We start from the raw sequence: 13,060 nt of genomic DNA, 5'->3' as shown, positions 1-13,060 counted from the left end.
TAATTTTAGTGGTTCGGAATTAAACACTGAGTCTCGGCCATTATGTGTGACGAGGAGGAGATTACATCTTGAGAGGCATCGCCACTCTCTGGTTCTTTCGGTAAAGTCACGTAGGTATAAAATAAAATAAAACAGACTGTTTTTCAAAACAGACTGCCTCAGCAGCAGACCATGCTTAGCCCACCTGATGACGGACGCTTGCGTTGCGCCCGAAACGTCGTGATTCATTTTATTTTCTACCCACGTGACTTTACCGAAAGAACCAAAGAGTATGGATTCCTGCAGTCACGAAAGCTTCAAATCGAGATGAGAGGCATCGTCGCGAGAAAACGTCCTGTAAAAATCATCGCAACGGCGACAACGCAACTACGATAGAACCCACCGTACCCACGCCACGCTCACAGCTCTGCGTGTTACCAGTGAAGGAGGTAACGTTGACGGGGCCAGAAAACACCACCAACTCAGGAGAGAAGCATTCGTCAGCGTTCGTGCGGTTGCTACGGAGCCCAGCCTGAGTCTTCTCCTCGCCAGGTCCGTGGCCCTGACGGAAGAAACACGGGGATTGTTGTCCGGGCCCAGTGGCCACGGGCACGGGGCGTAGCGGTGACCGAGCTTGTGGGCGGAAATGCTCTCACAGCACCCAGCAAGCTTCTCCTCCACCTCGTCAAAAACACAAGCTCGCACGTCTCGCCTCGACTTAAATAATCATCACGTCAACGGTTGGAGATGTTTCTGCATGTGCTCTTAGCATCGTGTATTCTCGAGTGCAATGGAGACTTGATGCGTTCACGTCAGTGGTATGTCAAGGAGCAATGTGGACGTGATGCGCGCACGTTACTCAGAGCAACGTTGCACGTACACCACGTGAGGTTTACGTTACGCGGTGCTATTCGTGGTTCGTCCATTAAAGGAAATGTCTGGAAGAAAACAAAAGTTGCGTGGCCAGGTGATGAAATTAGGCCACAAGCACAAAATAAACCATTCAATAAATCTCCCCATATTGACATTCAAGGGGTGTTGTGACCAACAACACGGGATTGAGACGACAGAGAGAAGTCGAAAAACCGCTTCAAGATATCACTTGCCACCCCTGGTGTTAGCCATGGCTCGGCATCGAACGGAGGTTGTCAGGAGCATAGGCTCATGGTGTTAACCACTTGCAGCATCGTTCCCCATAGCAGCAGCAACAGTGTTGTTATCTAGCACATGTGGGTGGCCAACACCACGCCCGGCCGCCTTTGTCTCCCCAGTGGCGATGTTTACACACTGCACCAGGTACTCATTTGAGGCTGAGTCGACCTAGGAGAGGGCCAGGATCGGTTCAGATAATCGTCACTGGCGTTGATCGTGCGCGGGAATCAACCTCGGGTCGCCGGGTTCATAGCGCAGCGCGCTAACCGCTACACTACCGCTCCCCATACACATAGTACACACACACCCCTCCCCTGCTCCCACAACAACACACGCAGTGTCCCCCCCGCTCCTTCTCCTACACCAGGGGTGGGGAACGGCCGTATGAGGCCCACGAAATAATTTGGTGTGGCCCTGCCAAGGCAACCGCAGGCGGGACTCGAAATTCAACAAATCTAGGAGCAAACCTGGAGAAGCAGTTGCGAGTAGCAACATCATCAATACCAGCTAACATCACACGCCTCACCAAAGAGAAGCAGTTCCAGCCCATCACATTAGGGGTGAGCTAATTAAACGTTTGACCAAATATAACGGGCTAATTTTAAAGTTGATAATTTTGTATGGCCCGCGAATGATGTTATAAATATCCAAATGGCCCTTGGCAGATAAAAGGTTCCCCACCCCGTTTGGCACCACCACCACCACCACGGTGATCACCTGCAAGCGCGCTGGCCCAGCAGCAGCAGCAGCAGCTGCCACCGTCGCGTTGGCACGGCCACCCAGCAGCAGCAGCAGCCCCCCCCCCTGCCCCCCAGGGGGGCACCGCCGCTCCCCGGCCTCGTCGAGCAGCTCCGAGCCGCAGCAGCGGGCGCCGGCGTCGAGGGCGGACGCCCGCTCCTCCGGGGAGGAGAATGCGTGCGCCGTGCAGGTGCCCCCCTCCTCATCCTCCTCGTCGTCGTCTTCGTTGTCGCCCGGGCAGCACACGGTGAGCGAGGACGCCACGTACTCGCCGCCGCAGCACACCATGCCTGCTGCCACCACCGGACAGGCAGGCAGACAGACGACACCCAAGAGACAAAGATCCCCACCACCGTGTCGCCTGAGCAGACTGTTGGGCGCACGTGCCGTTGGCGAGCAGCACCTACGGCGCACGAGGCGGTGGGTGGCCGGCACCACGCCCGACCGCCTTTGTCTCCCCTCACCCCCCCCCAATCCCGGCCACAGCAATACCCAAGCAAGCAAGTAAAGTGCCGTTGCTGTTGTCGCACCCGGGTAGAAGAGGACACATGGTCAAGAACTCCGCAAGCAGCACGCAGTCACGTAAACAACACCGCACCTCCCACACAGGTAATGTAAATAACTCCGCACGGACCACACGGTAAACAAACTCCGCACGTACCACACATTACGCCCTTTAAACTCTGCACGTACCACGCGGCATACAACACCGCACAGTAAATGCAGCATATGGACCACAAAACAAGCACTCCACACAGAACACAGAGTACAAATACAACGTGGAATCACGCAACGTCTAAACGTGACCAACATCTCAAGATACGGTGGGTATATCTTTAATAGAGAGGCAGTCAGTCGCAGGAAGAGTAAAAAAAAAGGCAGGTCTTGAGGCTGGACTTGAAAAGCGGTAGGGAGTTGATGGCACAAATGGGTAGGGGAAGGACGTTCTCGTGTCGGCAGGCAGCAGAGGAGTGAACACCCAGTAAACAAAAGTTGACTCGAGGGGGGGGGGGGGGGGGCTTCGACAGAAAGTCTTGGTGGTTCCAGCAGATTGTGCACGAAGGGGGGTGGCAGTGAGATGAGAGGGGAGAGAGAGGTGGCAGAGGCGAGTCCGTGGAAGGTCTTGAGAGCAGTGAGTGCGATCTCAGAATTAATCCAGGATTGAATGAGGAGCCAGCGGGGGGAGTGGCGGGGTGATGTGGGGGGGGGTCTCTTTGTATTGGCGCGGGTAAGAAGTATGGTCCATAACAGAGGTTGGTATCAGCATTTCGGATCAATTGGAGTTTGGAGACAATGGAACTTGGGGGTGCCGTAGAGAAGATAAAGGCATGGATGAGGGTCTCACACACACAGCAGCTGGAAGAGGGAAATTGCAGACGCGGGAGATGTTGTGCAGACGGAGGCATGAGGTCCTGCAGAGGTGAGACATGTGGGAAGAGAATGCGACCGAGGATTGATGACAAATTCAAGGTTGCACACAAAGTAAGCACACCACAAAGTGCACACACGGTGGAAACACCACGTACGCCACACGGCACACACACCACACAGCATAAATCCAGCACACAGCGCACACCACGCTCAACATGACGGCAGAGCAATCGTTCTTGGCACGCGTATCTTTCCATTGTAACCGCTTAGACGTCCGTTTGTTGTCCTCGATGGTGAATGCCATAGGCGGGATCGTGGCACAGAAAACAAAACTCAATGTACAGCGTTGACATTTTTAAGGCGGCGGCGGTGATGTAACATTCTAATTTAGAGCAGCCAAACATGGTCAAAAGGGCTTCGCGATTGCAGGTAGGGGCCTTTCAAGCACTTATCTGACCTTCTGTTGTGATACCCACATGCGAACGCGCTGACACACGGAGATCACCTTTCCGCGCGTGCACCTCTCGCGAGCACCTGCTGTGTTTGTCCTTTCGCATGAAAAGGCGTCCCCGGGAGCGAGGCGCCAACCTCAAGGAGGTGCGAGGAGATCGCCAATATTGGCGCCGGCGTGCGGACAGAGCGGGATCATGGTCCGCGCGCGTTACTCAGGCGGCTCGCAAAGTTGTTGAGGGCTTCTCGCAGAGAGCAGTGCAAGAAGTCAAGGTCCTTGAAGACAATGCACCGATGATACACTTTGCAAAATAAAGATAATCAGCCCGTATTACCTCCCATGCACGTTATTGACCATGCTTCCTCTTTAGCAAAGCTACATTAACTTGCCTAATTTTCCACATGAGAGGCACCCGCTGTGTAAAACAGATGTTTTGTACATTACACACCTCGCAAATGCACACAGGCCATTAGACCGTACCCGCTGACGATCGGATGCCATAATTATGCAAAGCTCAAACACAGCATTATTTTTAAAACACTCAGAGGAGCGCTTGGGCTTTAGGAGGCAAATTAATTCACTGTCACTTTACGCTAAGTGATTTAATATCTCAGGCACACATCGACAATCCTCCGCCGGCAGCTGATTTCCGTCCGGTGCCTTAAACGTGCGGCTCCTCTCACCGTAACCCCTCCGTTACGCGGAATATTCCACTCCGGCTATTCTGCTCGGTGACGCTACCATACCTTGGCAAGGTCGAAGAGGTGCAATTAATGGCACGTGAATTGGAGCGAGAGCTCCGCAATTTGTTTCGCGTGCTAATCCAGGGCGCCCACCACTTGTGGTTCGTATTTTAAATGTGACCTGAAGGAAAGTAAACATCTCTCGGTCTACGAAACGCCCGCGTTTAAGGCCCCAAGCGTAAATCCATTTCCAAAGTGCTCCAAAACCCACGCCCTCAAACCGCCCTTGCTCGTTCACGAGACGCATGGACGTTCTGCAAATGGATTAATCCTGGTCTTGCTGATGCGTCAAAATCGCTGGCTGGACAGTTAAGGCTAATGGGCGCACGGCAGGTAACCCTCGCGCAACGCTCATGGAAATATCCTAGTTAAAGCCGTTAGGAGCAGCAGACCATCGCTTTACAGCTCCTTGAAAGAACATGAAGGTTTGTATGCCCTAATTGTTTTATATTTAGATCTGAGAACGACCACAGAGACTTGGCAGGGAAATCATGACCGACAAAGTGCAGCTCCCTCAACCTGCGCCCACCAACTAATGTTTATATTGGAACAATTAAAACTATGATGTTATTTGTAAAAAAACATTTTTTTTGCAAAGTTACATTTTAAAAAGAGTATGTTTACTATTTGCATTGTGGTCACTCATGTTATTACCATTTAAACACCCGTTTTCAACCCCAGGCATTCTTAACGCAACGTAGAGGAGAAAGGGGGGGGGGCGCATCGCGCCATGAAAGCAAAGAACCGAGTTCAATGCCTGGCCACGGCCACCATCGGTGGCGAGTGACATCTGGCCTCGGTGTCCTCCTTCGCCAAACCCCGACCAACCGACGCATTGAAAGATGTCTGTAGATATAAATACATCATTATTATTATTGTACAGGCGAGGCTCAACTATCCCGTGCGACAACCCTCTTTGCGTTTAAGAGTGGGAGGAGGAGAGCGTTGTTGCCCGAGTGGCGGCGGGTGCCTGCGCGACCTGGCACGGTGAGATGGGCGCTGGCTGCTTCGCCCTCCCCGCAGCACGTCTCGCCCTCGCCCAGCGCATGGTGCCCGCAGCACGAGGGACGCGACGCGTCGAGCAGCGCGTCCCCGCAGCACAGCTGCAGCTGCTGCTGCTGCTGCTGCCCCCGAAGCGCGTACGGCCGCGCTCCGCAGCACGCGTCCCCCGGGCCCACCGCCACCTCGCGCCACTCGGGGTCCCAGCAGCAAGTCTCTCCTGCGCAGCGCACGAGCGGGGCACGCACGCGTACAGCTGCCGACGTGGACTCAGCTCGAGCTGTGATTCTTCATCGCTAAGCGACTGCACACCGTGGGTGCCGGCGGAATGGCACTCGCCTATACGCACTTCAGAAGCTAACCACGGTTGGGTCTGGTTAGTGCTTGGATGGCTGATATCCATGGATATAAGGTTATTATTGGATGAGTGACCGCACGGAGGGTATCAGAGGGCAGTGCATCCTAATCCATTGCGCTGTATTCTGTATGGTACTTACCAGAGGTGTGGACTCGAGTCATGTGACTTGGACTCGAGTCAGACTCGAGTGATGAATTTGATGACTTGCGACTCGTCTTGGACTTGCATAACAATGACTTTGTCCCACCTATGAGATGTGGACTCGAGTCATGTGACTTGGACTCGAGTCAGACTCGAGTCATGAATTTGATGACTTGCGACTCGTCTTGGACTTGCATAACAATGACTTTGTCCCACCTATGAGATGTGGACTCGAGTCATGTGACTTGGACTCGAGTCAGACTCGAGTCATGAATTTGATGACTTGCGACTCGTCTTGGACTTGCATAACAATGACTTTGTCCCACCTATGAGATGTGGACTCGAGTCATGTGACTTGGACTCGAGTCAGACTCGAGTCATGAATTTGATGACTTGCGACTCGTCTTGGACTTGCATAACAATGACTTTGTCCCACCTATGAGATGTGGACTCGAGTCATGTGACTTGGACTCGAGTCAGACTCGAGTCATGAATTTGATGACTTGCGACTCGACTTGGACTTGCATAACAATGACTTTGTCCCACCTCTGGTACTTACACATCTATGCTCCCCATATTTACCAACCCGTACTGTCCAGCAAAACACCTTTAACTCGCCCGGTGTTGTGGAGGCCCTCATCCAGCAGTGGAGTGTACTTGTACACCCCGGCACGTGCCCCCCTGTGTCTGGCAGCCGCCGGGCTTGGCTGGGTGGTGTAAGTGTTGCCGGTGCTGCTGCTGCTGCCGCCACCACCGGGCTTTGCTTACCTGGCCTCACGTGGACGTAGTGGCCCTCACAGCACGTGTGCTCCACCAGGGGCCGGTGAAACCGCCCCCCGCAGCACACGGCCGAGGGTCCACCCTCCAGCAGCACAAGGCGGTCGTCGCAACATGCGTAGTCGGGCCTGGCCTCGTGTACCACTCCACCGCAACAAACCTGGCAACACGCAGCGCACCCAACAATGTGCAGCGAATATTGAAATTGCGCAGCGTGCCGAACAACACCCAGCAACCGAGGCGCTGGTGTAGTGCAGAGTGACTGTGTGAGTGGGTGGTGGTTGTGTCAAGAGAGTGGCTGTGGTAACTGAGCGGGCAGTGGTGATGGAGGCTGCTACCTGTGCTAGTGGAGTGGTAAAGGAGAATCTGTTACCTGTATGAGAATCAGCATATTTATTTATAGTGGAGGAATCCGATGAGCAATAAAGTTATTTTTCAAAGATGTCCAAGTATGGGCGGGTAATAACGTTACAACAAACAGTACGAACACATGATAGTAGTGCAACGTACAAGAGAGGTAAACAAATCACCCAAACATATAAATAAAACGAAACCATCCCCATTCTACCAGCCAAAGCCCACTGACGTGTTAACTTATTTTTAAATCCTTTATATTAAGTTCGCATGCTTGCTTGCTTGCGTGCTTGCTTGCTTGCGTGCTTGCTTGCTTGCTTACGACCGTGCAAATCTTTCGGTCGCTTTTTAACCCACTTCCCGTGATCCAATCGAGCTGACATTTTCCACACAGACTCGTTGTGCCAGACAATTAATGTTCGTGAAAAAAAATTCCCAAAATTTTACACTTTTTAGGCAAAAAAAATGTATTTTACATATATTCAAATAGAACTCATTCATCGCTTTGGCTGAACGTCACAGTATAAGAGCCCAGAGCATAACCCCTCCACAGGCCGTGGCGGAGTAGCGCAGTTGGTAGCGCCCTCGCTTCCCATGCCAAAGGTCGCGGGATCGATCCCCGCGTCCTCGACAGGCGAATATATTTTTAAATCCTTTATATTAAGTTCGCTTGCTTGCTTAGGACCGTGCAAATCTTTCGCTCGTTTTTTAACCCACTTCCCGTGATCCAATCGAGCTGGCATTTTCCACACAGACTCGTTGTGTGTGACAATTAAGTTCGTGAAAAAAATTCCTAAATTTTACACTGTTTAGGGAAAACAAATTAAATATTTAATTACCAATTGCTTAATGGTGGCAGACAATCATCTGACCCATAGGTGGCAGCCATCTCAAGCCAGAGGACGAGAGGACTCTAGCCGCCACGCATATAAAGGATTTATAGTGAAAAACGTTGTTTTTACGGGTTTACTTGTTCAGAAGCGACCTGGTCACAAATGATAGCTCAACATAGTGACCCAACATTTGGACATTTATAGCAGCAAAATTATCTAAATATTCTCAATGCATGTTTCTAAATGTGGAGGGGGAAACCAGAGGATCCGGAGGACATTCAAACTCCTAATAAACAGCAGGCGTCAGGGTCGGGATCGAACCTCCGACCCCCTGCATACCAGGCGAGCAGGATAACATCTCGCCACCGTGGTGCCCCTTTTATAATTAAAAGAAATCATTAGTTGAATTTGCATTATCAACTCCCAAGCTTTTGGAAGGCAGTAAAACAACAGCAAAAACAGTCCCCAGACCACACAAAAACAACACAGTCCCTCAATAAAAATTGTACGTTAAAATGTAACTCAATCAATTGTTAAATATTAATTTACAAATCACATTCGCAAATGAGGCTGTATCCAGCAGAAATCTTCTGCTTGAAAATATTTTTGAAGATGTACGATGGTAAGGGAGGAAACAAGGTTGTTCCAAAACGTTGGAGCTGCAATGGCAAAGTCTTTGTCACCGATTCCAAGTATTGTTCTTAGGATAGTTAAAAGGTAATTATATGTTCGCCTTAGGTTTGTTGTATTTGACATTGGGGTTCATTAATTCGCAAAGTAGAGCACAGATTTGCCATTGAGGATTTTGTGGATGAACATGGCCCAATGTAGATTTCTTCTTCTAATAAAGTGATGAGAGATTGGATTTTAAGCAGAGCTCACAATGGTGGGTCCTGTCTGGTACCTGTGTGAGTGGGGTGGTAATGCAGACCGTGTCACCTGTGTGAGAGTGGAGTGGTAATGCAGACCGTGTCACCTGTGTGAGTGGAGTGGTAATGCAGACCGTGTCACCTGTGTGAGAGTGGAGTGGTAATGCAGACCGTGTCACCTGTGTGAGAGTGGAGTGGTAATGCAGACCGTGTCACCTGTGTGTGAGTGGAGTGGTAATGCAGACCGTGTCACCTGTGTGTGAGTGGAGTGGTAATGCAGACCGTGTCACCTGTGTGAGAGTGGAGTGGTAATGCAGACCGTGTCACCTGTGTGAGAGTGGGGTGGTAATGCAGACCGTGTCACCTGTGTGAGTGGGGTGGTAATGCAGACCGTGTCACCTGTGTGAGAGTGGAGTGGTAATGCAGACCGTGTCACCTGTGTGAGAGTGGGGTGGTAATGCAGACCGTGTCACCTGTGTGAGTGGGGTGGTAATGCAGACCGTGTCACCTGTGTGAGAGTGGGGTGGTAATGCAGACCGTGTCACCTGTGTGAGTGGAGTGGTAATGCAGACCGTGTCACCTGTGTGAGAGTGGGGTGGTAATGCAGACCGTGTCACCTGTGTGAGTGGAGTGGTAATGCAGACCGTGTCACCTGTGTGAGAGTGGGGTGGTAATGCAGACCGTGTCACCTGTGTGAGAGTGGAGTGGTAATGCAGACCGTGTCACCTGTGTGAGAGTGGAGTGGTAATGCAGACCGTGTCACCTGTGTGAGTGGGGTGGTAATGCAGACCGTGTCACCTGTGTGAGAGTGGGGTGGTAATGCAGACCGTGTCACCTGTGTGAGTGGAGTGGTAATGCAGACCGTGTCACCTGTGTGAGAGTGGGGTGGTAATGCAGACCGTGTCACCTGTGTGAGTGGAGTGGTAATGCAGACCGTGTCACCTGTGTGAGTGGAGTGGTAATGCAGACCGTGTCACCTGTGTGAGTGGAGTGGTAATGCAGACCGTGTCACCTGTGTGAGTGGAGTGGTAATGCAGACCGTGTCACCTGTGTGAGAGTGGGGTGGTAATGCAGACCGTGTCACCTGTGTGAGTGGAGTGGTAATGCAGACCGTGTTACCTGTGTGAGAGTGGAGTGGTAATGCAGACCGTGTCACCTGTGTGAGTGGAGTGGTAATGCAGACCGTGTCACCTGTGTGAGTGGGGTGGTAATGCAGACCGTGTCACCTGTGTGAGAGTGGAGTGGTAATGCAGACCGTGTCACCTGTGTGAGAGTGGAGTGGTAATGCAGACCGTGTCACCTGTGTGAGAGTGGAGTGGTAATGCAGACCGTGTCACCTGTGTGAGAGTGGGGTGGTAATGCAGACCGTGTTACCTGTGTGAGAGTGGGGTGGTAATGCAGACCGTGTCACCTGTGTGAGAGTGGAGTGGTAATGCAGACCGTGTTACCTGTGTGAGAGTGGGGTGGTAATGCAGACCGTGTCACCTGTGTGTGAGTAGAGTGGTAATGCAGACCGTGTTACCTGTGTGAGAGTGGGGTAGTAATGCAGACCGTGTCACCTGTGTGAGTGGAGTGGTAATGCAGACCGTGTTACCTGTGTGATAGGGGAGTAACAGGCAGAGCCGCACGTTCTATCCCTGTCCGTGCGCTCTCCCTGCGGACACGAGTCCTCCGCGCGGTGAGCGCACGGCACGATGGCGCTGCGCCGCACAGAGATCGCCCGCAGGAGTCCACGTGGTCGCCCGGGCAGGTCCCACTCCACCCGCACGGCGCTTCACGAGCGCACACATACACGCACACACGCACGCACGCACACGCGGACACACGCACGCACATCAGTTGGAAATTTAGTTTAAAAAACATGTTCAAGTGTAAACATGGCTCACGTTATCATGACGATTCGCTTTAAAAGATTGTGCACCATGGCGAGACCCTTTCATTATTCTCTTCAAGACATGAGTCCTTCTCCAAGCTCAGCAACACAGAAGTTAACGTTACGTACTGTCACGTCGTCGGGTTCAATTAAAGAGCCACGGCTCCAGCCCTGGCATCGCTCCCCGAGGCTTTTCCGTGTAAACGATTGCTACATCGTTGGAATTAAATCAGAGCCGTCAATGTAATTTTAATTGACTCTTGCACCTTCACACCTCTGGCAGTGCAAGTAGGCCTTATTCAAAGCGACGCACCACCGTTACCCTGTCTTGGGGGATAATTATTCGTGGGTGATGGCCGGGACAGAGTTTGAATCCGCATTGCGGTGAAGCTCAGTGGAGGGGGGTGGGGGCTGGTGGTTGGAGGGGGCGAGAGGGGGGTGACAGTGGGGCTGGGGGAAGCGGGGACGGCATGGACACTGACCTTGAGCCGAGGACCCCGAGACGCGGTGCAAACACGTCCTGCGGCTCCTCCTCCACCGTCGCCACCGCCACGGCGTCGCTGAGCGAGCATCCGTTGCGCGTGCACACCTCCACCTGCAGCCAACGCGCACGTGACACAAACAGTGGCAGGAGGCACCCCTCACGCGCTGGCCCAGCGAAGCGGCAGTGTCCGTTTCAGCATCCGCACATCCGTGCCCTCAACCACCCCCCCCCCCCACCCCCCACTGAGGCCACGACACCCAGCTCCTCTCCTTGACGCGCGACGCAGCTTGAGCGATGCGTTAATGAGAATGGTGAGCGCTAATAAGTCCGGTGGCCAATTACACACATCACATCAGTAGCGGGGCATCCGCACCGGACAACCCCCCCCCCCCCCCCCCCGTAAACGGCACTAAAATAGAATGTATGCACTCTTTCTAATTAGTGATTTACAAGGTGGCTGAGACTACTGGAGATGAACTCACGCCGCCAACTCAACACGAGGAATACTGTGAAGGCCACCCCCGTCCTCAACCCTCGTGGTTCCGCGTGGCACGTCACACAAGATCATCTGCAGCACAGGTGACCACACGACCGTACTGATGACACATGAGGCCCGTATCTCAATGATACTATTACAATCATATTTTGACTGCTCCCCAAATGCGACATGTATCCTGCATACAAGGCATCGCTTGCCCTGCCTGGGTTTTATAATCGCCGTCCAATTGTCAGCGGTTCTTGTGAGTCCAGTTAGATTCTGCTGATGATTAATCCAGATTAGAGGGCCTCTGCTGTTCTGTGGATTCAATCTTTTTAAGACGCTTCCAAAGCTATATTTATACAAAGCACTCGAGTGATTTAATTACCGGTTGCTTATGAAGTTCCATGAGCATGTTTCAATCATTGACTTTGCGAATCATTACTCATTAGCAGCAGGACATGTAAAAGCAATACTTTTTGACAAGCTGTTTAAAATAATTATGCTAAGTGCATGTGACAATAAAATTACACTCAATGCACACCCCCCTTTATTTAGAAGGGATATTTTTACAACCTGTGCTGGATGTCGCTTCAGCAAAAGTATGCAGCTTACATCCGCAAGGTCATCAGTTCGGATCGCGGTCAAGAGTCAACTCAGGCCATCAACATCCCTCCAGAGTGATAAAATCAGTACCACTTTGTGCGAAGCCATGAGTTCTTGTACTCTGGTTCACACTGCCCCTGGCACAGTAATGTGGAAGTTACATAACTGGCTGAGCCCCCCAACAAGAGACATGAGCACTCCCCAACGCAAGTCGACCTTTGCAATCCACGCCACGCAGGGTCGCAACCTGTATGGCGTAAGCGGTGAAGGGTTGGAGGTCGCCAACGATGGCGGAGCCGGGCTCCCGGAAGCCGGTGCTGCGCCGGTGCCCATCCACCACCAGCGCGTATGACGTCACAAGGCCGTGGGGGCGGGGCGGGGCGGCCCACGCCACGCGCACCGCCGTGCCGTTCAGCACCTCCACCTGCGGGGGCGCCAACCCCTCCGGCGCTGCTGGAGAAGCGGGCGCCACGCGGACAGGGAGCTTACATCACGGACAAGGAGCACACGAATGTAAATATTCGCGAAGACGCGGCCCCCGTGTTTGTGTGAACACCTTCGCCATCAGCCATTTCAAGTTCATTTATCAAGTTCATTTATTAGGTGCAGTCCTGTGAGCCATTCGGCTCTTGAATCGGGTGCAACCGCAACAAACAAAAACTTAAAACATGAACAATAAAACATCTTAAAGTGACTATGTGACTAAGTGCAAACTGAAATTCTAGGAAAAAAAGGAGCAAAAATTCCAGAAAAAGCATCGTACACCAATTCTAGATTTGAAGCTTTCGTGACTGCAAGGATTCATACTCTTAGGTTTTTTCGGTAAAGTCACGTAGGTGAAAAAATAAAATAAA

General features: G+C 52.1%; 1 protein-coding gene across 1 annotated transcript in view; it reads right to left on the bottom strand.

The window, feature by feature from the left end:
- The window catches only part of USH2A (usherin), a 119,764-nt gene that overhangs the window by 27,660 nt on the left and 79,044 nt on the right, over nt 1–13,060 (bottom strand). The window contains exons 45-51 of the mRNA XM_078595944.1: nt 12,454–12,656; nt 11,121–11,233; nt 10,360–10,537; nt 6,701–6,869; nt 5,414–5,653; nt 1,849–2,159; nt 418–541 (exon numbers count right to left, since the gene is read on the bottom strand). Coding sequence (XP_078452070.1) covers nt 418–541; nt 1,849–2,159; nt 5,414–5,653; nt 6,701–6,869; nt 10,360–10,537; nt 11,121–11,233; nt 12,454–12,656 — 1,338 coding nt within the window. The remainder of the gene's footprint in view (nt 1–417; nt 542–1,848; nt 2,160–5,413; nt 5,654–6,700; nt 6,870–10,359; nt 10,538–11,120; nt 11,234–12,453; nt 12,657–13,060) is intronic.

The sequence above is a fragment of the Lampetra planeri genome, chromosome 7 (genome assembly GCF_965212315.1).
Source record: "Lampetra planeri chromosome 7, kcLamPlan1.2.h2, whole genome shotgun sequence".
Classification (NCBI taxonomy): Eukaryota; Metazoa; Chordata; class Hyperoartia; order Petromyzontiformes; family Petromyzontidae; genus Lampetra; species Lampetra planeri.
The sequence above is the reverse complement of the archived record's forward strand: the minus strand, read 5'-3'. Positions and strand labels throughout refer to the sequence as shown.